Here is a 26310-nt window from a genome sequence, read left to right on the forward strand (position 1 = left end):
ATACTAAGTTTAGTGTTTTAAGGGTGGGAATTATATATATGTCTATACATAATATATATGAAACAGACTTTTGATGTTACTGTAAATTTCTCTGTTTAAAAGAAAAGCATAGGAAACATTTACAAATTCATTTTTATATTGCTAGTGCCAAAATTACAAACAGATGTTTGATGATTGTACCAAGGTTTGCATCACATGTGTCACTTATGATTCATTTTAATTAATCCAAAACGATTTCCCATTTCTCATTCATATATGAAGCTTGAAGATGTGGGTCACAGATATTTGAAACTTGAAGTGTTCAGTCTAAAAATACACCTTAAGGTCTAGTCTCTAGCGAGTAACCCCTTCAGTGGTAATACAAGCATACATACTGACCATGTTCCCTGGGCATCAGATAATATTACAATTGTATTGTTTCTAGTGTGCCATACCTCCCTACCTTAACTGCTTAAATCACACACACTATTTTATTTAAAAATAAATAGAATCCTTTATTGGCAACTATAAGGTACAGATATTAATGGGAATACAAATGATTTAACCATTTTAATATTTGTGTAAAAACCTGATAAGCTCTTTGTTTTACAGTAAACCCCTCTTATGACAAAACTGTTTCAACTGAAAAGTGCTATTTTAGCACATGTTCATAGTCATCAGTGTTATCACAACCATGCCTCTGGCTGAAGGCAAATTTGTATATGAACCAAGTAACATGGCTAATGCACTGAGGCCCTGATCCTGCACCATAGAAATCAATAGGAGTTTTGCCATTGACTTTAATGAGAGTAGGATCCAGCTCTAAGTGAGGGGTAATGTTTTTTAGCAGTGAAATGTGGAGAAGCTTATGCCATATCGGACAGTTCCATGCCCTGAACACAGATGGAAGAGTATATGATGCCAATTTGATTCTTACCAGTGTGACAGGGAGTGCTCACCTCCTCAGTGCCTCTTGTTGGCTGGGTGTGATGCTGGAATCTTTTTTCACTTACTGCTGGTGCCCTCTGTAGGTAGCTGACCTCGCGAGGCACATCTTCCATGGCTCAGCCCTCTGGCTAAGTCAGACAGTCAAATGGATGAGCCCCTTGTAGGCTACTGAAGTCCAGAACAAAAGTCTTTCAAACCCCAGCTCAAGCTGGACTCAGCCCCTCCTTCCTGAAGGTGCCTTCTCTCTTCAACACCTCTAGACACCTTTAAATCCAGTTCTCTGATCAGACTTCTAAAGTAGCCACTTAGGCTACTTCACTACTGTCAGTGGGGGAACCCAGGCCCATCCACTACTCCAAGTCCCAACCCAGGGACCCTATATACAGCAGCCATATACCACTGCTTCCAGTTCACTGCTGCTATTCCCTGGGCCTTTTCCCACATAGCCCCTTTCCTTTCACCCATTAACTTAAGGTTACAGCTCTTAGGTTCTCTCATTCTTAGGGCCAGTAAATCAGCCCATCAAGCGTCCGGTCCAGTCCAAGCCAAGCCCCCTTCCTCATCCCTCTTCTCCCAGTCAGAGACTGACATGCAGAGCCCCTACAGCTCCTTTTATCTGAGTCTACTGGGCTCTGATTGGCTGCATCTATGCAGTCTCTCTAGGCAGGCCTGGAGGACCCAACTTCACTGCTCTTTTCTTGGACTGGGGTGTGGTAGGGGCCCTCAAAGGGCCAGTTACAACCTGTCACAGCTAGTCATCTTGTTCTCAGGAGGTAGCACTCATAACTCATCTCAAGCAGGATGGTTCTGTTGTACAAAAGCTTTTGGATGTTAATGTTATTAAGAATCCATTGATTAAATGTATATTATGCTTAGTTTTGATAAATATCAGAGCCAAAATATTTAAACTTGGTTGCCTAATATTAGACAACTTTCATATGGATTTAAAAGCCTAAAGTTGAAAAGCCCAAATCTGAAAACTTTGTATCGGATGTTTTATGTTTCAGGTTGGCAATGATCAGACAAAGTCTTGATATATAACACAGGGTCTTTAAAAATAATATGCTTAAAAGAAGCCCAGGCTTAACAAAAATAGGTGCCCAAAATTAGGCCCCTAAATCCATATTTAGACACCTAAATAACTAGCCTTATTTCCAAAGTTGCTGAGCACCCAATAGCTGCCATGGAGGTTAGTGGGACTTGCTAGGTGTTCAACAGTTTTGAGAATCAGGCCACTGATGTCCCTACATATGGGTTTGGGAGCCCAACTTCAGGCATCTATTTTTCAAAATTTTGGCTAAAGTTTGTAATTAGTCCTGTGTGGAACATTCATGGTAGTACAAGGATGATATACAGCTATGAGAGCCCCTCTATGATCTGGTGCATGCTGGATTTGTGAAAATAACTGACATTTTGGTTCATAGAGGCTGAAAGTGAAACATCCCTACCTTGTATGTTTGTTAAGAAGTAAAAGTTAGACAAAAAGGCACCTTTACCTGGAACATCCACAGGATCAGGGATTCCTAGTTCTTGTTGGCTATGATGGTCACCATTAACAGTCTATATTTATCCACAATTACCACAGCATTGCGTAACTACAGCTTATTTTCCTAAGCTAAGAATAGGGAAAACGTGTTGTTTTAAGTTGAAGGAAATAACTGTGCTACCTCAGAAGCCACCATTTGTGGTAACTAGTGTCTTTGTAACGGTGGCCACTCCATATGAATATCCATAGCTCATGTTCCATGCACTTTGGGACTGAGATTTGTGAACACATCAAACCCACACTAGTACTGATGTGGAAACGCTGCACAGCCTTAATTCAAGAGTTAAAAGAGGAACATAGAACACATGAGATCTTCAATTATCTGAAACTCAAAAAAGAGTCCTAAAAAAAGTGACAGGTTTCAGAGTAGCAGCCATGTTAGTCTGTATCCGCAAAAAGAAAAGGAGGACTTGTCACACCTTAGAGACTAACAAATTTATTTGAGCATAAGCTTTCATGAGCTACAGCTCACTTCATCGGATGCATGCAGTGGAAAAAGTGGAAACTAGTCAAATTACAAACGATGACTATAAACAAAGAACACAAGTATGTAGGGACAAAATTAGAAAGGCCAAGGCACAAATGAGATTAAACTAGCTAGAGACATCAAGGGTAACAAGAAAACATTCTATATATGCATTAGAAGCAAGAGGAAGACCAAGGACAGGGTAGGCCCATTACGCAATTGTGGGGGGGGGGGCAAGGGGGAGGGAATAATACCAGAAAATGTGGAAAAGGCAGAAGTGTTAAATGACTTTTTTGTTTTGGTTTTCACGAAACAGGTTTGTAATTATTGGACGTCTAACATAGTGAATGCCAGTGAAAATGAGGTAGGATCAGAAGTTAAAATAGGGGAAGAAAAAGTTAAAAATTACTTAGACAAGTTAGATGACTTCAAGATGCCAGGACCTGATGAAATACATCCTAGAATACTCAAGGAGCTGACTGAGGAGATAACTGAGCCATTAGCAGTTATCTTTGAAAAGTCATGGAAGATGGGAGAGATTTCAGAGGACTGGAAAAGGTCAAATATAGTTTCCATCAATAAAAAAGGAAATAAGGACAGCCCAGGGAATTACAGACCAGTTAGCTTAACTTCAGTACCCACAAGGATAATAGAGCAAATAATTAAGCAATCAATTTGCGAACACCTAGAATATAATAAGGTAATAAGCAACAGCATGGATTTGTCAAGAACAAATTGTATCAAACCAACCTAACAGCTTTTTTTGACGGGGTAACAAGCCATGTGAATAGGGGGAAGCTGTAGATATGGTATATCTTGACTTTAGTAAGGCTTCTGATACTGTTTTGCATGACCTTCTCATAAGCAAACTAGGGAAATACAACCTAGATGGAGCTACTATAAGGTGGGTGCATAACTGGTTGGAAAACTGTTCCCAGAGAGTAGTTATCAGTGGTTCACAATCAAGCTGGAAGGGCATATTGAGTGAGGTCCCACAGGGATCAGTTCTTGTTCTGGTTCTGTTCACTATCTTCATCAATGATTTAGATAATGGCATAGAGAGTACACTTATAATGATTGAAGACAATACAAAGCTTGGAGGGGTTGTAAGTGCTTTGGAGGATAGGATCAAAATTCAAAATGATCTGGAGAAACTGGAGAAAAGGTCTGAAGAAAATAGGATGAAATTCAATAAGGACAAATGCAAAGTATTCCACTTAGGAAGAAACAATCAGTTGCACACATAAAAAGTTGAAAATTACTACGTAAGAAGGAGTACTGCAGAAAGGGATCTGGGGGTCAGAGTGGATCACAAACAAAATATGAATCAACAGTGTGACACTGTTGCAAGAACAGCAAACAATCAGGAGTGTTGTAAGCAAGACATGAGAAGTAATTCTTCCGCTCTACTCCATGCTGATAAGTCCTCAGCTGGAGTACTGTGTCCAGTTCTGGGTGCCACATTTCAGGAAAGATGTGGACAAATTGGAGAAAATGCAGAGAAGAGCAACAAACATGATTAAAGGTCTAAAACATGACCTGTGAGGGAAGATTTTTAAAAATGGGTTTGTTTAGTCTGGAGAAGAGAAGACTGAGAAGCGATATGATAACAGTTTTCAGTACATACGGTTGTTACAAGGCAGAGGGAGAAAAATTATTTGCCTTAACCTCTGAGAAAGAAGAAATGTACTAAATTACAGCAAGGATGGTTGAGGTTGGACATTAGGAAAAACTTTGTAACTGTCAGGGTGGTTAAGCATTTGAATATATTGCCTAGGGAGGTTGTGGAATCTCCATCACTGGAGATTTTTAAGAGCAGGTTAGACAAACCCCTGTCAGGGATGGTCTAGATATGAGTGCAGGTCCCCTCCAGTGCTACGATTCCATGAGGCTGTACATTATAGGATTTAGGTGTGTAGGGCACTCTAGTTTATTCTATCCACATATGCCCTGCCTCACCATCTCTACTGCTATTTATGCCTATGGTAGCTGGGTGTGCAGTGTGTGTACTCTACACATCAACGCAAGTGTAGATTTATACTATATCGGAATAAAGTCTCCACAATGGTTACATAAATTATTTATCTCTCCTTGGTTTCAGGCATGGCCACTCATTATCCAAAGTTTGGCAGGTAGTGCTGGAAATGTATGCAGTTAGCGAACAGAAACATTTTTAAATAACAGTGATAGTTATAAAGCTCAATTAAATATATTACCAAAGGAATGCCTCTTTTGATAGTTTGCCATAATTCACCAAAGTAAACTCTCTCTCTCTCTCTCTGTGTGTACAGAGGGGGTTGGGGGTTATTTTGGTGAATTGCGGCAAACTATTAAAAGAGGCATTTCTCTCTATATAAAAAACAAAGACTTTTCACCCCAAAACTGGATTTCAGGATAGAAACACAGGCTCCAAACCTGCAAACATTTATGCATATGACTAACTTTAAGCGTGTGCTTACATGTTTACAGCATCAGGGCTTGATGTTGCAGAGTATTTTTTATTTTATTTTAAAAGAAAAAACATGAAAAGAAAAATTGTTCTTCATCAGTTTGCAAACAACATAATAGCCAGAATGTATCACCATATCGGAGACATACCAATAGAGTGACCTTTCAGAGACAACTCAGGACTGGGTCAGACTAAAAACATCCATCTAAGAAGTTCAAATCCTTTCTGAGGAGATTTCAAGTATATTTTACATTAGTTTACAGTATTACCGATAGAATGTCCGTCCTAAACAAGTCCAGAGAGTTCTACTTCTGTTCGTTGTGCATACAAAGACATTATTAGTATCTATAAATTATCTCTGCCCTCTCTCATACAATATTTTGCATTTTGTTAAAACCAGACTCATTAGTTAGGAAAGAAAATAGGTAACTTTATATCTGTTGTGAGGTTTTCATCAGACTAAGTCATAGTACAAAAGGAAAATTGGGCAAAGCTTGTAATATTCAACACTAAGTAATTTTATTTCCATTACTTCATCGGAGCTACATATCAGCTATTCAGAAAATGGTCCCAAAGAGAGTCTTTAATTTAAATTGTCCGATGTTCTTTTGGCATCCCTGCATTCTGACATTTCGGCATACTGAAACCCAGAGATCTGTTCTCCATAAAACTTGGATCTAGCTTCAGCTTAAAGAAAAATGTCTTTTTCTGTTTTGTTTTTTTAAGGTGGAGTTGAGATATTGTCATCTTTACTGCAAGTTTGTTCAAGTTTGTTCAATCATTCTCAGCTTCAATATTTTGTGTGTATATAGGAGTGATGGGGTGAAAATGAAAACTACTAGCAGCTTCTGAAGTTAAGTTCTGATTTTGTCGCCCATTAAAATCAAGGGGAGTTTTTGCCTTTCACTTGAGTGGGGGCAGGATTGGGCCCATCTAATATTTTTTGGAGACTTCATTTACTTGCAGTAACTGTAATTAAGCATAGTAACTGTAATTAAGCATACCTCTAAAATCGAGCATAATCTAAGAGGTAGGAATGGTTTCTGTTCACAGAAGCCCTGTATGCAGTGAAAATAACAGACAGAAATCTAGGGCCTGATCCAGCTAATCTGATTCTTCAAGCAATTCGCTAAAGCCAGGGCAATAAATTGGATTAGAAAGGGTTTGCAAAATTGAGTCCCTTACACTGTATAGAATTATAGGTTTGAAAAATTCTCAGAAAATGGTGGAGTGCAAATATGAATAAATGTCTTTTGACATGACATGACAAAATGAAAAGCACGGCCCCCTTTTGACTGGATGGGGACTGAAAAACTCTAGGAAAAATCTGTTTAAAGCCGCTCAGAAAATTAATCCTTGAGAGGGCTGGTTTGCTGAAAAATTAAATGTTGCCAAGAAAAATTTTGGCCTTCTTCAAATCTGGTTAATGCTTTTGGAGCTGATTGCTTCTCCTCTTCTCCCTCCACAGGCCTGGAGAAAGTGCCAAGGGATCTTCCCTCAGACACAACCCTGCTCGATTTACAGAACAACAAAATCACTGAAATAAAGGAAGGGGATTTCAAGAACTTAAAGGATCTCCATGTAAGTGAATAATGAATTGACAGTTGTTGAAAATGGGAGGAGGAGATGATGCATTTTAGAGCTGTAATTTAGAGAAAGAAACTTGAGACATGTTAATGCTGTATCTTCTACACTTCACACTTATACTGTGCAATCAAGCAGCAATACCCCCTTTGCTTCCCATTCAATAAGTTAGGAAATGCTGCTGCTAAGATCATATTCTTTGCCTGATCATGTCGCTGCCCCTCTTTGAATAACTGGACTGGCTCCCACTTCTTCACCACATCAAGTCTGAGTTTCTTGTCATCAGCTTCAAGGCTCTTCAAAACTCTTTCTCCACCTGTTTAGCCAACATAGTTTCATTTCAAGTTGTTCTTCATCCCTTCTACTTTGCTAACAATGCCAGTGGTGATGCCCCATTTGTCCACAGCACCATCTCTGGGACTGCTTACGTTTCTCACAGAACACGTGTCTATGTGCTTTGCTGGATCAGGGTCTTACTGAAGTGTTCTACAAGACCCACTCCCTCTTGTCATTTGAGTTCTTTCTTACTACTTCTTACACTTCTGCCATGATGCCTACATAAAATAAACCAATGAACATATCTATTTAATAAAGAGAAAAAATCACTAGATAAAATTTTGGCCCCATTGACATCCATAGGGTCAGGATTTCACCCACCATCTTTGTTGATGTCCCACGTTTTCTTGTAAAACCATCTTTATTTTCTTGTTTCCCCCTTGTTCCCACATGTCTAATTTAATTTGTAAACTCTTCAAGGAAAGGTTATGTCGTCCCTTTAATTCTGAGAGCCCCCAGGAACACATTTGGGCACCAAAAGAAAAAAATACATAAAACTAATACTAACTATTACCTTAAATTGAGTTAGCTATTAATATAAAAGGTGGAGAACTTTGTTATCCTTCCTGAAAAAAACAAACTAGTTATATAATGTGCCTGCTTGAGCAGTCAGCATCATTACGCCCAATAAACATTGCTCCTCACCTTTGTTGGGCCATTTAGATTCTCTAGTTATAGATTTTCACCTGCTGCAATTACATATTTCTAAGGGTCTTATTAAAAAGGGTCTTATTAAAAAACACACTTGTCTACCTGTTGAAGTGTATCTCAGAGATTATGGTGATGACATACCTCTGTACAGCTTGTGGATCATCAATTATTTATATAGCCCAGATATTTCTCTAACTGTGATGCCTGGGATATACTGGTATTTGACTGGCTCTCGCCTCATACTTTATAGTGTGGTGTTCAAATGATGTTAGCACACTGCATTTACTGTATAGTAAGGACCCATATATACTACAGTCACAAGCTACATTGTTCCAAGGCCGAAGCAAAGCCACAGTCCCATGCAGACTACTGCATGAGCAAACAAGCTCTATTTAGATTGCAAGCTGTTTGGGGCAGGGCTGTCTCCTATTCTGATTGTACAGTGCCTATAGGGCACAATGGGGCACTGTTCTTGGTTGGCTGCTCCAGAGTTAACAACTCTTGCAATTTTAACACAAGTCTAGGAATACTTGTTGCTTTTCTTAAAGCCTCAGCTCCAGGAGAGATGGAATTAGGTGAGGATCTCAGCATTCATTCAAAGAAAGGTTGTGAAGAAAAGTTTGCAAATGTGACCCGAGTGTGACCTGAAGACTTAAAACACAGAAGTCAGACAAATAGAACTCCAATATTATTAATTTTAAAAAAACCCTCATGATTTTGAAGCCATATCTCGTGATTTTTTTGGTGCCTGAATCATGAGTTTTGTATGCTTGGAGTTGGCAATATTGCATCTAGGCACCACCATAACGAAATAATCTAATAAATTGCTTAGGAAATTAAAGAACTTTCATCAACTTAAAAAACTGCTTTTACTTGTAAGTCCCCTAAGAAGGTGTTAGAGATTTAACATCAAATAAGGATACCACCATCAGCTGGCAAAAACAGCCCTGAATAATATTATATTATCATTTATTATGGCTGATTATAATTTGAAGAATTTTTTACAGTCCACTCCTAATTTTAGTGAATAACAAAGACAGTCTCTGAGATGGAAGTTTCTACATTGTTGTCACATCATATGTGTGCAGTTTGCTAGTCCACATTTTGAAAAAAAAAAAAAAGGCATTACAAAAAGTGAAAAGTATTCCTAACATCTTAACCACTGCCTTCTTGCTCTGGAGCTGCAAACTCTTAAGATAAAAATCCTGCATCTATCCCATTCAGATAGTGATTTTTGCTTGATGCGCTGACCTAAGATAAGTTTCAAAACGAGAATAATGCTCTTTTTGTACCACACCTAGCATGGCAGTAATGCCAATAAATAATAAATAAATAATTAAATGATAATAATAAACTCATCTTTCCATAACATTGCTAATAGAGAGGATAACTGAGTAATTTTCTTTGTTCTATTTCTGTGCTTTGTCAGAACAAATTACTGAAGGACTGATTCTCATTTACATTTAAGACCCTTTACACCACTTTGCATGGTCCCAAGTATCAGAGGGGTAGCCGTGTTAGTCTGTATCCACAAAACCAATGAGGCGTCTGGCGGCACCTGGAAGACTAACAGATTTATTTGGGCATAAGCTTCCGTGGGTAAAAAAACCCACTTCTTCAGATGCATCTGAAGTTTATGCCCAAATAAATCTGTTAGTCCTTCAGGTGCCACCAGACTCCTCGTTGTTGTTACACCACTGTGACAGTGTCCAGAAACCCTAAAGTGAGCAGAAATGTAATTTACACTATCACCCATAAAACAGAGAAAATGGAAGTTTAAAATAAAAAACTTTATGGGATTGCTTATTCTCTCAATGGCTGAGGTGAGAATCCAGCAAAACTCTAATGAAGTCATGGGAGTTGCTGTAGGTTTACATGCCCGTTCAATTGAAAACACATACTCTGTTTTTACTCATTTTAGGTTTGCTTTCTTCTTCTTGTTTCAGTGGACAGGATCATTATGAATGATTCATTTAGCTGTGACTACATTTAGGGAAACATCATACAGACATTGAAAATATTGTGGTTTTTTGATCTAATATCGGACATTGCACCTCACAACATTCATATTAGCATTGATAATAGCACTGCTTCCTACTGAAGTCTGCTGTTGGACAAGAAATCAATCTGCTTCTAGCTGAGCATTAGAAAGAAGAAACAATGAGAGGCTTTACGTATTATAATTAAAGCTAGGTTGTCACCATCCAGCTTCCATTTTGTTTTCATGTAAAATTTGCACATGTGCACAGACTCAGTAACTGTTGACCTTATTATCCTATTTGTGCCTGAAAATTCCCATACATAAAGTGAAGGCAGTATAAGAATTTGGCCCTAAGGAAATAATGCACTCAAAAAGGTGCATGTTTGTTATCCACTCCTGAAGTAATATTACCTCCTTTCCTAGTTGGTAGTCTGTGCCTGCAGTGAAAGACAAAACCATCTCCTGCACTTACCATGGCCCACTAAATGGGAAAAGGGATTTATACAAGGAAGATGGTGATGGAAGCACACGGTCTATGACTTATATAGAGAACTGTTATAAATTGTCAGCCACACTTAAATGGGCTTTGAGGAAAGATAATTCTATCTTGGAAGTGTCTATGATACCAAGATTTATTTGTTCCTCTTTATTTTTTTCTCTCCTCCTGTCTCCTTTCGGCACTATTGATGGTCTGTGCTTAGGTATCCCAATGTCCATGCCAAGCCACTGCTCAAACTGGACATTATGGTAAAGTAATGGTGTGCGCCAACTTTTTCTCTCACGTGTGTGTGTGTATGTTTAAGATTTATCTTTCTTTCAGACCAGCAATAGAAAGTGACAGTCTCACACAGATCTCACATAACCACCAATACCTCAACCTTGTTCAAGCGTTGCACTAATCAGTTACCTTTCTTTTTCCTTCCAAGTGGCTCCATGCTGGGCTAGAGTAGACCAGGGTCAGACATTTTCAGCACCTTGTCATGAAACCTGAAGTGTACCCATCTCCCTTCTAGCATTTTTGGTTCTGCACAAAACAGCAGAGTGCATTTGTGATTGTTTTTGAGCTAGATGGATATAATCCCCCATTGTGAGGTTGATTCTTTTTCAGGCTACTTGGCCCATGTGGTGTGTGTTTGGACACCAACTCCCTCCCCATTAGCGCTGCCTGCAGATGTTTTCCCTCGGCTTTTCTCCTTCAGTTCATGTTTTCACTGACCCCTAAACTCTCACTAAGTTATTTTTTTTTAACTTTTGTTACAAGTAAACCATAGGAGGCACATTCAGAGAAAAGTCAACATTACTGCTCCAAGGCTAATTACTTCTTTTTCTCTGAATCCCATGTATAACAGAGTTATTGTGACATGGAAAAAAACACATGGTTATGGCATTGCCAGGTGCCGTACTGGTATCTTAATCTCGGAAATTGTTGTTGCTCTGAGGCATGCCAAAGCTTCTGTTGCAGATTCTGTGCTGTGCTACGTAGTGAAAAATAACTTATGTTAAATGCCTAAGGTGGGGGTCTTCAATTGGGGTGCTGACCCGGCTGTCAGGGGGTGGTAACCACCCTGCTTTTCCCTTCACTTATCATTAAATGGGGGGCACTAGCTAGTCTTTAAATCATGATTTGATGACTTCAGTAACTCAGCCAGGGGTTATGGGTCTATTACAGGAGAAGGTGAGTGAGTTTCTGTGGCCTGCGATGTGAAGGAGGCCAGTCTACCTCATCTTGATGGTCCCTTCTGGCCTTAAAGTCTATGAGTCTATGAGATGGGAGGCAGAGTCATGGTAGAGGAAAGGTCAAGAACCACTGGCTTATGGAATATACCTTCCACAACACCCATCTTCTTTCCCACAACATAAATTTTGTAAGAAGTGCCTTTTTATAACTAGTCTGATTTGTAAACTGAGAAGATTTTCTGAAAGTTTGCAGAAATTTCCCCAATAGAACATTGTCATATTCAGCAAATCATTTTTGTAAGCAGAACACAGTTCGGCCGAAGCAATTTTGGCTACAGCCATTACTAAGAGTTCTGCTCCTTGGGGCTCTACAGATTCTGCTAATATCAACTAGATAGATAAGATCTGGGATAAAGAGAGTTACTGAACATTTTTGTAAAACTCGTGCCTGTCTAATTCTGGCCAAAACTACCTCCAGTACACTAACAGGGAATTTTAAAGAAGCTGATAAGGCTATAATTTAATTAAACGGCAGCAAACTTAAAGCAGATTCAAAGAAGTATTTGACTGAGTGTTTTAGTAAACACATGTTACTCACTAATGTAAGGTAGGACTTCCGATAAACTTTTCAAAAAGCACCTAGAGGTACATCTTTACTGCACCCATCTTGTAGCGACAGGTAGTGTACATCCACCCATAGTCCCCTTTGCATGACATTAAACAGCAATGTCGACTGTGAGGCACAGCTTCAATAAGTACAGTAAAGACATGCCTGACGGGTGTGGGTATATACTCGAGTACATTCCCTACGTGGCTCTCTACTCGCCCAAGCTCTGCCTCCTTGTCTACACTATTTTTAGCAGTGTAGTTTCCTGGTGCCTCCCCACTTCTGGAGCCTTTCCCCTCCTCGGGAAAAGATTCCTCCAATAGGGAAAGGCTCTGCCAGATGGGAGGCAGCTGGGAAGGATTTCAACAGCTCCCCACAGCTGGCGCCTTTCCCCGCCGCAGGGAAATGCTCTGGCAGTAGGATGTCAGCTAGGAAAAGATTCATCAGTGGGGAGCTGCTGAAGCCATTCCCCATTGCCTCCCCTCTGCTGGAGTCTTTCACTGCCATGTACTACACACCACAGCATGTACTCAGCCTGCTCTTCACTACAGCATGTAGCCACACGTACCAGTGGTGTGTAGCGTAAACGTAGCCTTAGTGTGCCTTAGGGGCCTAATTTCCACTGAATGTCAATGGAACTTAGGTGCTTATACAAATATCACCATTGGTAAAAATCAACAAAAAGTGTACATTACTCACAATAACCCTTGTAGTTACTCTGGTTATATTAAAAATGATAAAGGGCATTAAATCCTCATGATTCAGGGCATAACATTCACCACTAGCTGATACCAAGAAGTGTTGTTCCCCTTGTGCTAATATTGTGTTGTTAGCTGCATTATGCTGGGGATGGGATTTACAGCTTCCTCCAAAAATTGTGGCATTGGTTATTTTCAGAGAAAGGTCATTGTATTAGACAGAACATTGGCCTCTTCTACTTGCAGTTCTTCTGACTTATCAGTGTCAAGAGAGTAAGTGAGAATTATGACTATATCTTCTATATGACCATTAAAATTATTTTGGGAAAGGATTATTGTCAGTGAACTAGCCTGTTGAACTATGAGTGACCTCCTCCCAACAATCTGGTTGCTGCTGGTTAGTTCACAAAATTAAAGCAGAGATATACAGGTATGTGTGTACACTGTGGACCCAATATAAAATATACTACTCATTTTACTTAGGGTGAATTGAAAGGGGAATACATTAGGGAAAAATATACAGTGCACATACACACTGTTCAAAACTATCATTCCACTTTTCTCCTTTCACCTTTCAATTTTCACTCAGAAGAGGCTGCTGCCACAGACACTTATATCTGCCTGGGCACTTATTTATTGCCTAACTGATTGATGAAAGACTCAAACGTTCAGCTTTTCCCCATTAGATATACTGGTAGCTGACAGAAGTTTAACTATGGGAGGATTAAGAATTGGTAAGAAATATATTGGAATGGGACCAAAATATGTGGGCTATCAAAACATGTGGAGTGAAGGCATCTGTTTGTTTTTTTTACATTCCTACCAGTAATATGGTGCAGTAAGTGAACAAGAATGCCCTGGAACTGTGCTCTGCTAATAAATATAAAAATAATTATACTTTACATGTACATAGCACTTTGTATCCAGTACTCTCAAGGCATTGTACAACCATTAATTCGCTTAGCTTCATAACACTCTGTGAGGAGCATAAATAAATGGGTGGAAAGATGGAAGGAACCTCATGTGGATTCACTATAATATATAACATTCCTTATCTTTGATTTATTACAGTCCTCACATTAATGATTGGCATAGGAACTTCTTGTCTATTTATTACATTATTGTTTGTTAAACTTCAACAGTGTGATCAGTGCTGTAAGGGTTACAAATTAAGACATGATCCCTGAACTATCGGATTTAAAAACCAAAATGCTGATCCTAGCAATTGTTACTAAAGTGAACTGTCCTTACTCATGTGAGTAAACCCATTGACTTCAAGGGCTACACTATGTGATTTGTGATTTGAGTCAGACAAAAATCTAACAAGTACAGACTGGAAGACCCAAAGGATAGTTATAATGTCAGACAATATTAGTAGGCTAGATTGTGCCCTTTCCTTATGCAGTCATCACAGATTTTCTTCCTTGGAGAGACTGGGTAGAATGCGGGGAGAATTGGCTGGCTGCATGGTGGCAAAATACTGCAACCCAAAATAGGTGTTACAAATTACTCCCCACTCCTATTCCCATCACATCCAGGGAGCCCTAAGTGACACGATTTGGCGAATTGTTATTATTACTACAGAGACTGAGGTGGTGATGAAGTTATGTTTATGTGAGTTGCCTCTTCCCCACTGGTGTCAAATGAAAGGATTATATTTTGTCCTGGGAAGTAGACGTGATTCTTATGGACTCCAATAGGAGCTGCACATGCACCAGAGAGCAGGATTTGGCCATAAGTAGTTTTGTAGGTATTTTTGTAGTTATTTATCTTTTGCTATTATGATTTTTTGAAATTCTGCATTGCATTTCAACACAGCCAACACAGTGAATCAGTGGTTTTTTGAATTCTTCAGTCTTAATGCAACTTTACCCTAAATTTATGCCCACAATGGAGGTAACAAAATCTCCTTTATTATTTCACAGGCATTGATCCTTGTGAACAACAAGATAAGCAAGATCAGCCCTGCAGCCTTTGCTCCACTGAAGAAACTGGAGAGACTTTACCTCTCCAAGAATAACCTGAAGGAACTTCCAGAAAACATGCCTAAAAGCCTTCAGGAGCTACGTGCCCATGAGAATGAGATCACCAAGCTGAGGAAAGTTGTCTTTAATGGACTGAATAGTATGATTGTCGTAGGTATGCATCATAAGAGATTTTTGCTAAAGTAACTTGATGTAGTATATATTTTCTAGATATTACTCTTAACCCACTGTACTTGAAATATCTTTTACATGGATAAGCCAAGAAGTGTCTTGATAGTCTACAGCAATTAGCCAAATTATCCATGATTCACTGGAAAAAAATGCTCTTTTGTTTAATACTTATAAATGTAAACTACCGTACATGTCACAAACATGTGTTGTTTGCAGAACTGGGCACCAACCCACTCAAGAGCTCAGGGCTTGAAAATGGAGCCTTTCAAGGGATGAAGAAGCTCTCCTATATCCGTATTTCAGATACCAACATTACTAGTATCCCTAGAGGTAAGAATAGCTACGAGATTTTAGCAGATTCAGGCATGTAAAATATACTGATCAGTAAGACTTCAAGGCCACGGTAAAATTCCACCAGAAGACAATCAGAGCCTTTTGAGTTAAATCCGTGCACTTCCAAATCTTGACTGGGCTAGTACAAGGGCGGTGCAATTTGATATTCCATTAATAGAGCTCTGCGTGAGATTCAGTTACAAAGGTAAACCAGTTTATTTGGGATTTCTTCCAGCTGAGAGAGGAAGTGGGAAAAATGTTTATGGGCCTGATTCTGATTGAAATTACACTGGTGTAGATCAGGAGTAACCCCGTTTAATTCAATGGTGTTAGATTACTGTAAAACCAATGTAAATGAGATGAGAACCAGGCCCTGTGACTGTGAGTGAGTGTGACCTTCAGGGTCAAAGAAGCATTCATTTGCAAAATGGAAACATTTGCAATTTTTTGAATAATTCATTGTATTCATTATACTAATAGATCTCTAGTGTAGCCTATGCAAAAAGGATTCAAAAATATACAAAATGGCTCCAAACTGCAGGAAATGATGGTAGCTATAGTAATATTTTGTCCAGCAAACTGTTGTGAAAATGCACACAATTTCAGAAAGTTAATACCAGAAGTTTTTTATTTAGTATTATTCTCCCACTCATTTTCTGTTATGGCTGTTCTTTTGTACATACTGCTTACGATAGTCAAAATATTGGGCCCTGGGTGTTTTTCTGTAATAAAAGGGATTTGCACACTAAGATTCATATTTAAATATGCTCTACACAAAAGTAAAAAACCCAACGGTAGTTTTCATTTTTAAATTAATTCTTTTGTCACTATTGCTAACTATCAAAGACATCTGGGTCCAAATTTAACACCTCCACACGTAAATGTGTGCAGGCTGAAATTCACCTCTCTGCAGAGTCCCATTTAAGCTGTTTTGAAGATTTATGTGCGATTTAGTTGGTGAATATTAGCCCTCAGCACAGGGTTTCATTTCACTCAAAGTGAACTGCTATTTGAAAATCCACGCTTTTCAAGTTCTCCTCATTGTGAAAGTTCTTCTTTAATGTTTTAAACAAATACTTTTCAAAGTGCAAGTTGCAATATTCATGACTCTTCTCTGATGGGTCCATGCTCCACAATTAATTGGCCTGATCTCAGTTATGCTAAGGCTCTTTTATACCACTCTAGCAATATAAAAGACACATAATAGAACTGAGAATCAGGCCCATTTTTTATATTTGAGTTATACTGAAACTTTTTTGGGACATCTTCTATTTCAGGCCTTCCTCCATCCCTTACAGAGCTTCATCTTGACGGCAACAAGATCACCAAAATTGATTCTGAAAGTCTAGCTGGACTTGTCAACTTGGCTAAGTAATAACATTTTCACATAACTTACAAGTATTATGTAAAAAACAATAGCTGCAATACACACAATAGGAAGAAATCACTCTGTAGTTAAGAAGGGTGATAATCTTTTAGCTTGAGATGTGCCAAACCATTTAGCAGGAAAAGTTAGAGCTTGTCTACATGGTGTGGCAATGTCCATGAAGGGAGTAAGATTTCTAATGCACACTAATGTGTTGTGTGTTATTTGGCCCATATGGACCCTGCCGGTATGCACTCAAAAGTTCCCTAGTACACTTTAACATAATGCTGTTTGAAAGGGTACTAAGTTGGAGCACAATAGGGAACCATTAGTACGTACCAGCGGGGTCTACATGGGCCAATTCATGTGGAACATGTCAGTGAACTTTAGAAATCACACCGCCATAGTGTATATTACCCACCATGTAGACAAGGCTTAGTGAGAATACCGGGACTTTGCCACTGAGCAACTCAAACAACTTTTTTGAAATCTAAGGAATTTACCAGGCAAAAACACTGCTACCTGGAATTAATTTTGAACAGACCTAGCAATAACCCGTTTTGGAAAATGCTCTCAAATTTTGAGGATTAAAAATAAGGAAACTTTGGAAATTTAGGAAATCCAATGTTTGTGATATGTTGTGCAAAAATGTCCACTAGGGACTATTGCTATGATTCAGCAAAGCACTTACACCTGTACATCAAGGCTTTGCTGAATTGAGGCCTAAAATAGGATGAGAGAAATAGATAGGAACATAGGAATTATCGTACTGGATCAAACCCATTGTCTATCTAGGCCAGTATCCTGTTTCTGACAGTGGCCAGCAGCAGATGCTTCAGAGGAAGGTGTAAGTAGGTTGATGTGGAAAAATACATGCCAGGACAATGACTCAGTGAACTGACTGAAAATATCATGTGCAATATTTTGAATAAACATTGTGCATATGATTCTCACCGCACTGTGTACTCATATACATTGGTACAGACTGCATGCAAAGTAGGTGTAAAATGCTACACTTACTTATGGTTTGGTAACACTTTACACCAACTCTTCACTCACTTTACAGTGGTATAAATGACTATACAAAGCCGAGAGAGTCAGGCACTGTGACTCTCATACTGATGCTGACTAGGGGGTTTGTGAGGTAAGTATTTTGCATTGTACTGCTCTGGGTCAACAGCACAATGCAAAAGAATCATACTCTGTGCAGGAAGGTGGGGTTTTTTCATCTTAATAATGGCATTTTGGGGTTCCTCTAGATGCAGAAAAATATAGGGTGATGTCCAGTACTTCAGTCGAGGATGTTAATAAACCAGTAGAATTATTCCGTGGGTTACCTCTCATTAACCATCCCATCAGAGAGTAATATGGGCCCAGTAATGTGTTAATTATCAAACTGGGGCTTCTGAAGTTATAAGATTATGATATTTTATAATGCTTTATGAAGACGAATATTTAATTTATCAAGGCCTTTTTTGTCATTTATATGTCTATCATTCATCTGACTGACAGAATGCAGGCAGAGAAGAGAGACAGTTGGAAAACATATTAGAAGCTAATAGGAGCTGAATTTGCCTCTCTATTTACATTAGTTTGGCCTGGAATTAAATGCACTGAAGTAAATATAACTGGTTCAAATGAAGTTTCTTGGATATTTTAAATATGGATAGTCCCTTTATTCTTTCTTGGAATCGGTCTCTTGGAAAAGCTTTTGGGGGCTTGTAAAATCCAAACAGAACATTTCAGTACTGAAAATGTTCAGTTCTCTGCTATATGTCTCATTTTGTCACCATGTGTTATCACAGATACACCTTCACCCAGAAAGCCATACACAATGTTCTGATGCCTTATTTGGAAGTCTCCTGAATTTTTTGTAAGCATATGAGAAAAATACAATAACTTATGAATTAAGGACCAGGAAGCAATATTTTAAATGCAACCATTTAGTCTAAAGTTAGTGGCTTATGTAACAACCTTCATAGAAACGAGGAAAAAGAACCCTTCCAAAACAAAAATCCTGATATTTTACTTTGAAGTGTGGGTCCTGGCATTCCCCTTTCTTCCCCACCACCGTTGAGCTTCCAAATATTTCCAGCCAAATCCAACTACACGTTCCAAATTCCTCATTCTGAAGAACTACCGTTTTACCTCCTTTTCACATGTTCACTTCCGATGGGTGTGATTATGGCTTTGGACAATGAAAGAAGTGGAGAAGAGGCCACCACCACTTCATTAATCAGACAGCAAGAACTCTTATAGAGGGCAGATGTCTTTAGAAAAACACTCAATTTTTTTCTGGGGCTCTAGATTAAATCTACTGGCTTGGGAAAAAGGTGGTGCCAAATTCATACTACGCAACAGCACGCTGCAGGATTATCAAACCATGAGGCTCAATCAACCTGCTTTTAAATTTAGATTAATCATGAATTAGATTAGTGGGGATGGGGCAGAGAGAGGAAGGCTGAAGAAAGAGGAGGGAAAGGTAGGGCCATTGGGAGAGCAAAGGGGGAGAATCCCCACAGGTGTGTTGAATAAAATACAAGGGCCAAAAAACAACCAGAAAAAAAAAGAGCTACTTTCATTTAAGTGCCTAAATAAAAATGTAGGTAGCCACCCAGTTAGGCTAGAATTTGACTTCTCTTCTGCTGGAACCTATCATGGATAAGCAGTTTAATAGCTTCCTTAAGCTGCAGTTAATGTTTCAGACACAGGCCAGTTTAGTGTATGTCTGTGTTAGGACATTTTGGTACGGCACCTGTTCAGCATGATGCCTCTTCCTGGCTCCACTGTTTACGCTGTGGTGAATCCGTGACTACTAGCGGAACAGCAATATGTTTTTTAAAGTTTACTTTTAAGTCTCCTAAAACACAGTTCACACAAAGCTACAGCAAAAAACCCCTTTAACTTGACAAATGATTCTGTGGATTGTATATAGTATGGAGTTCCACAGGAGAGTGCGTGCATTAGGTACGTGACTGTACTAAGGGCTATCTCCCATTAAAAGTCAATGAGAAGTCTCCCATTGCATACAATGGAAGTTGTACCTGGGCCTAAATGCTAATATTCAGATTTGTGGTGTTTGTGAAGTCAATATGATAGCAACATGGGAAAGGGCCAGCGGAGGGGTTAGAGACTAAAGAAGCTGAACACATCCTTTTGAATTACAATATAGATGTTCATTTCTATTTTTATATATTTTTTCTTTCTTAGTCTTCACAAGTCATTCAGTGATGAGTCTAATACAGCTAAAACATCTGTAAATCATTTACAAATATAAAAAGCTATTATATAAAGAACCATTTCCCAACTTCCTCCCCTTCTATCCCTACAGAAAAAAAAGAAAGAAGATGAAAACCATACTGTGTTCTAACACTCTAAAACTATTGTATGCCACTTTTTCATCTCTGTCAGTATACAAAAATAAAAGCCAATTCTGCTGTTCCCATGGAATGCTCTTTATCTTAGACACGTCTGCTTCGATACTTGTATTTGTATCCAAATTATGTTTTAGATATGTGTTCATTTAGATTTTGTACAAGGTTTTGCCAAAATGACCATATTTTTGACACATCCCCAAACATCCTGTGTGATACACATTGCCAAAGTTTTCTAAATAATTCCAATACGTTATTTGCTCTTCAGGCCAAGCTAATTACATGAAATGAAATCCTGGAGTCTTTACTTAGTTTTTATGCACTGTAGTCATTGGGAACTTTGTTTAAGTAAGAACTTAAGTGAAGTTCTTAGGATTTGACATATTCTAGTAAAGGTAAGGGATCTTTTGAACTACATTAAGGTTGATTCTTATAGGAGTAATGTTACTGTCATATCAGTTATTTAGGGCTTAATCCAAAGCCCACTGATCTCAGTGGGAGGCTTCAATGGACCTTGGATCAGACCTTTAATAGTTTTGTCGTGTTATAGTAGTTTTGTTTGTAGTTTAAATCTAGTGAGTTGTACTAGATGTTAGCATTACTCTTTCTTTCCATGTTTATTTTATTAAAGACACTCTGCACAATGGGTTCTAATCTTGACTGGCATCAGTTCTGGGAACTTCTTTATGGCTATAAAGTCTAATCAGATGCGTTCAGTTGTGTGGTTACATATTAGGTCCAGAATCTGACTTCTGTACCTGGTATAAACTATACAGCATTACCATAGCAGATTGTTGTGAAACTGCCAGTTTCTAGTAGTCTTCATCTATAATAAGTTGTACTGTTGTTAGAGGTTCTGATTACATCTATAAAATACTTGGGCTGTTGCTTAGAGTTGTATAGTTAAGAAGTCCCACAACGAATATATTTTCCTGAAAATTAAAAAGCAATGCTTTAGGTTAAAGGATAAAGCAGACTCCTTCCCACTAGATATATTATAACAGATTATTTTACAGGATAGCATTCCTGCTGAAGAACAGACTGTTTTAACTTGGATTACCAGATCCTTTAGAGAAGGAAACTCATTAATTTTAGTGATTTCAGACATGAAGGGCAACAATATGCAAATACACATAGGACCAGATTTTCCAGGCTGGACAAAATTGTGCTAGTAAATCCAGAATGTGCATACTATTAAAAGGAAGGATGGTTATATGGTTACAGCCCTTGGCTGCAACTCAGGAGCTCTGGGGTCATTTCCTAGCTCTGACACAATTCCTGTGTTTTGCTGGGCAGGTCATTAAATCTTTCTGTGCCTTAGTTCCCCATCTGTAAAATGGAAATAAATATATCCATATCTCCCAGGGATGCTGTCAGGATAAACTGATACATGTTGGTGAGATGCTCAGATACACTGTAATGGGGTCACATAAATAGAAAGAGAAATTTATAGTCTAGAGCCTCAATATTCCACTGGTCATGCAAGAAGCTCATAAGGTGAATTTTAGAAAGTCAGTTTTGATAGCCTGGTGACTACTGTAAATGTGAATATATACAAAAATACATGCTGTAGCAATAGTAAGCAAGTAACTCAGAAATACAAGGTGAAGTGGAAACAAATTGAATTATGCAATGATCATTCTGGTAGCTCAAGTCATGGAATTTCCTGCTCATCCAAATGTATTGTGGCTTTGTGATTCTGTATCCCATTAGCAATCCATAGGGCCATCCTGCCCCATTGTGTGATAAATTTGAAAAACTACATACTTTGTGAAGAACTGCAATAGCAATCACCTGTCAGAATTTGTTGTTTTGCTAATGTTTACCCAGTGTCATTTCCTTTTGCAGATTGGGTCTCAGTTTCAACAGTATCAGTGCTGTTGATAATGGCTCTCTTGCTAGTATACCTCATCTGAAAGAACTCCACTTGGATAACAATGAACTTGTCAAAGTGCCTGGTGGGCTGGCTGAACACAAATACATCCAGGTAAAGTATATCTTATGGACTCAGATGTGCAATAATTGAAAGGGACTGAAAAACAGGTCTTTGAACTATGGATCTTTGAACATTACACAGTACTGGCCATCCTATCTTTTTCATTTGTGCCCCCAAACTCTGACTTGAGGCAAGCCTCATATCTACTGTTTGGCAGTAATTGACTACACCAGGGGTTCTCAAATTTCATTGTGCCGTGACCCCCTTCTGACAACAAAAATTACCACACAACCCCAGAAGGGGGGACTAAAGCCTGAATCCCCCTGAGCCCCGCCGCCCTGGGTGTGGGGGCCAAAGCCCAAGCATCACTGCCACAGGCCCGGAGGCCAAAACCAAATGCCAAAGGCTTCAGCCCCAGGCAGGGGGCCTGTAACCTGAGACCAACTGCCCAGGGCTGAAGCCCCCGGACTTCGGCCCCAGGCAGTGAGATTCAGGCTTCAGCCCCGGACCGCAGCAAGTCTAAGACAGTCCTGGTGACCCCATTAAAATGGGGTCACGGCCCACTTTGGGGTCCTGACCCACAGTTTCAGAACTGCTGGATTACACCATTGAATATATGCTGACATGTAAAAGAAAGTACAGCATATTAGAGGATTGACATTTCATTTCTAATTTTGAGTATATGGACATGGAGGTACCTAGTCTCCTTACTGCGGAGGTCCATAGACCCATAAATGTGTGTGCCATGGAGATAATAAATTTGATAAATGTATCATGCACATTTCGCTGCTCTTTCCACACTGTCTCCCCAAGACTTCTTTTCAGATTCAAAACCTTTCAGCAGCTTTAGACAGTCATTTTTTTTAATAACTGTCCCAGAAATGTTTGCCTTGGTCTCTCACAAAATTACACCTTCCTGAGGCCAAGAACAGTTCATATGCAGTCCCACACCAGTAACAGATATAAGCTCAGACATCTTCTAAGCCTGAAGGTCTAGAAATATGAAGTGAAATCCTGGCCCTATTGAAGTCAATGACAAAACGCCTATTGATGTCAGTGGGGCCAGGATTTCACCCACAAACGTCAAATAACTGGAAAGGAAAGATTCCCTAAATGGGAACCAGCACTTGCATGTAGCTCTGGAAAATCCTGGAGATAGCAAACTTTAAAATTGTGACATTCCTAGACATAGGTCATTCTCAGAGGGTTTTATAGCTCCCTCTGAGCCCTGTACAGTTGGACTCAGTATAACAAAGGCATTGCACTTGAAGAAAAACAAAAAATAGTCCCTTTCGGAAATATAACTGTTTAAGATGTTTCTAAAATAGTTTTTTTCATTTAAAATATGACCATTTACTAAATACATGATCATGAGAGCGTATAGAAGTTTTATCAGCACTTATTTGAGATGACCTATATAATAGTTGCTTTACCACGCAGAAAATAATTCAATTGTTAAAATAATGCTAATAAAAATACAGATACAAACTATTTTGTCCCTCCATATCCTGTATTTTGTCCTTCCTGTTCCTCCATATCCAAGTGAATTATCATTCTTAACCCCAGCTAGGTGTATCTTGTACAAGAGAAAAATATCATCAAGTTTGACTAAAGCATATAACATTTGTCATAAATAATTAAATTATACGTTGCAAACATTGGTGGAAAAAGAATGCCCATGCTGTAGTCAGCCTTAAAATCTTTATAATTGCTCTTGGCAAGGAGTTAAAATTATCACAATATTGATGATATTCTCTATATTGAAGCAAAAGGCCAAATAGAAAACAGTCTATGTTCACTTTGAAAAAAAAACCAAACACACACACTCTCTCTCCCTGTCTTGTCTATCCACTTTGTAACAAATATATTGGCCAGAGGAATGATTATGATTGAACAATGTTTACAATCAATAATGATTATATCACAGTGCTAGTTTTGCTTTAGTTTTTGGGTTGTAGTCTCTTATTCAGCTAGATTCTTAGGCACAAGCCTAACTTTAAGCATATGAGCAGTCACAAATACTTGCTTGAAGTATGGCATGTGCTTAAGTACCTTTCTAATTGGGCCCTTAGATTAGAAGTGACACAGCTTTATTTGACCAGTCTTCAAAAGTTATTAGCAGGGATCGTACAAATCTGTTTGCCACGGAAAACGTGGAAAAAGCACAGACTTTGCATTTTTACAGAGAATCTTTAGTTTTTACATTTTGTGAAAAAATAAAAACATATACAGTAGAACCCCATTTATCTGACCCTCCATTATGCAGCTCTCCGTATTAACTGAAGAGGGGCTGTCAACCCTGGGCAGCGGGGATCAGGCTGTCAGCCCTGTGCGGCAGGGCTGAAGCTCTCCAGATTATCCAAATTTTTGATTACCTGATCTGGCCCCAGTCCCAATTAGTTGAGATAAACGGGGTTCCACTGTATCAATAAAACATTGCGTTCAATATATATTGTATCTAGGGAAACTGAAGTTCAGCATTTCATTTTAAGTGTGGAAAAATTTGTCTTTTTATGTTTTTTTAATCAGATAATTTTGTTTTGCTTTTTAATCACAGAAAACTAGGATTCCTGGTTATTAGCCATGGCAAAGTTCAGTTAAATTTTTAGGGCTTGTCTACACTCCCTACTGGATCGATGGGCAGCGATCGATCCAGCTGGGGGGTCTATTTATCGCGTCTAGTCTAGACGTGATAAATTGACCGCCGAGCGCTCTCCCATTGACTCTGGTACTCCACCGGAGCAAGAGGCGCAGGCAGAGTTGACAGGGGAGCATCAGCTATCGACTTACCTCAGTGAAGACACCGCAGTAAGTATATCTAAGAACGTTGACTTCAGCTACGTTATTCACGTAGCTGAAGTTGAGTAACTTAGATCGATCTCCCCCACCTCTCCCCCAGTGTAGACTAGGCCTTAGTAGCTCAAGAAAATTAGCATAAAGTATCAAATGAAAATGTATTTAGAGGAGCAGGTAGATTACTGTGCTGTCATGTACTGTACAATGTTTACTGATGTTCTGAAATATCCAGATTAGTTATGCACTTTGCCATAGTAGTCTGATTTCTCACTGAAACAATTGTATATATTTCAGGTAGTCTACCTTCATAACAATAAAATTGCTTCTGTTGGCCCCAGCGACTTTTGCCCTCCTGGATACAACACCAAAAAGGCTTCCTATTCAGGTGTGAGTCTTTTCAGCAACCCTGTACAATACTGGGAAATCCAGCCATCTACTTTCCGATGTGTCTATGAACGTTCGGCAGTACAGCTTGGAAATTACAAATAGAGCCACAGAGATGGAGCTCGGTTGTATTTCAGCTACAAATACCTGTTGTCATAAGCCTGTTTAAAAATTGTTAACAATTAAAGCCAAATACTGGAAACTTCACTGAGTGGATATCACCCATTGATGTAAAATTACTGATTCTTTATAAATGTATAAGACAAAACACACCATCAAAAGAATTGCCAGCTGTACTCTATTTAGACTTATTTCAGCCTTCATCTTGCCAGAATGCTTTCTGTGGTATCTTTCAGTTAGCTGAACATTCCATTGTATATGAGATTCGGGGTAAATATTTGTCAAATCTTTTGATATTAAAAACAAATGATAATGATTGAGGGTTGTTGGGTTTTTTTGTTTTTGTTTTTATAGCCACTCATGGAAATTGGTAGAGTAAAAAGGAGATGAGACTCTATTTTTTATTCTTGGGCACAGTTAGCCCCTTTAAACTTAAATCAAGCCCTGGAGGTTTAAAAATATCTGCTATAACATGTTTAAAGCCTGTTTCTGAATGTATCTATTTAGCAAAGGCAATATAAATTGTTGCTAATGTCATTATTTTGGTAAAAAAAAATAAAACAAACTCATATAGTATACATTTTTCCTTTTCTAAGTGTTTACAAATCTACCTGAGCAATTCTAGTCAAGGTTAGCAAATAAAAGTTTTGTTGGCCTAAAAAAATAAATAATTTGCAGTACAAGACATTTGTCATATATTCCTGTTCTTCACTACTTTTGGATCATGATGACTACCATTATCTGGGGCAAATCCAGCACACCTTAATCACATGAGCAGTCTCATTGTCTTCACTGGGCCTACTTGTGAGAGTGAGGTAATTATGATTTAGCCTTCTATATTAATCCAGTTATAGATATAAAATCTAAAAACTTCAACATTCTTCACTGATTCTGTATTGTACACTAGTCGACTCTCTTCACTG

The 26310-nt window shown here is 38.7% G+C and overlaps 1 protein-coding gene across 4 annotated transcripts in view; it reads left to right on the top strand.

Annotated features, from left to right (window-relative positions):
• DCN (decorin) overlaps positions 1-25372 on the top strand; it is a 39071-nt gene extending 13699 nt beyond the window's left edge. Inside the window, exons 2-7 of one of the 4 annotated variants that reach the window (XM_077807690.1) lie at positions 6857-6969; positions 14848-15061; positions 15295-15408; positions 16689-16782; positions 22000-22138; positions 25178-25372. In XM_077807690.1, the coding sequence (XP_077663816.1) occupies positions 6857-6969; positions 14848-15061; positions 15295-15408; positions 16689-16782; positions 22000-22138; positions 25178-25372 (869 nt within the window). The remainder of the gene's footprint in view (positions 1-6856; positions 6970-14847; positions 15062-15294; positions 15409-16688; positions 16783-21999; positions 22139-25177) is intronic. The other 3 variants (XM_077807692.1, XM_077807693.1, XM_077807694.1) reach the window with 3 other exon arrangements.
• The last annotated feature ends 938 nt before the right edge of the window (positions 25373-26310 follow it).

This window comes from Eretmochelys imbricata, chromosome 1 (genome assembly GCF_965152235.1).
Source record: "Eretmochelys imbricata isolate rEreImb1 chromosome 1, rEreImb1.hap1, whole genome shotgun sequence".
NCBI lineage: Eukaryota > Metazoa > Chordata > Testudines > Cheloniidae > Eretmochelys > Eretmochelys imbricata.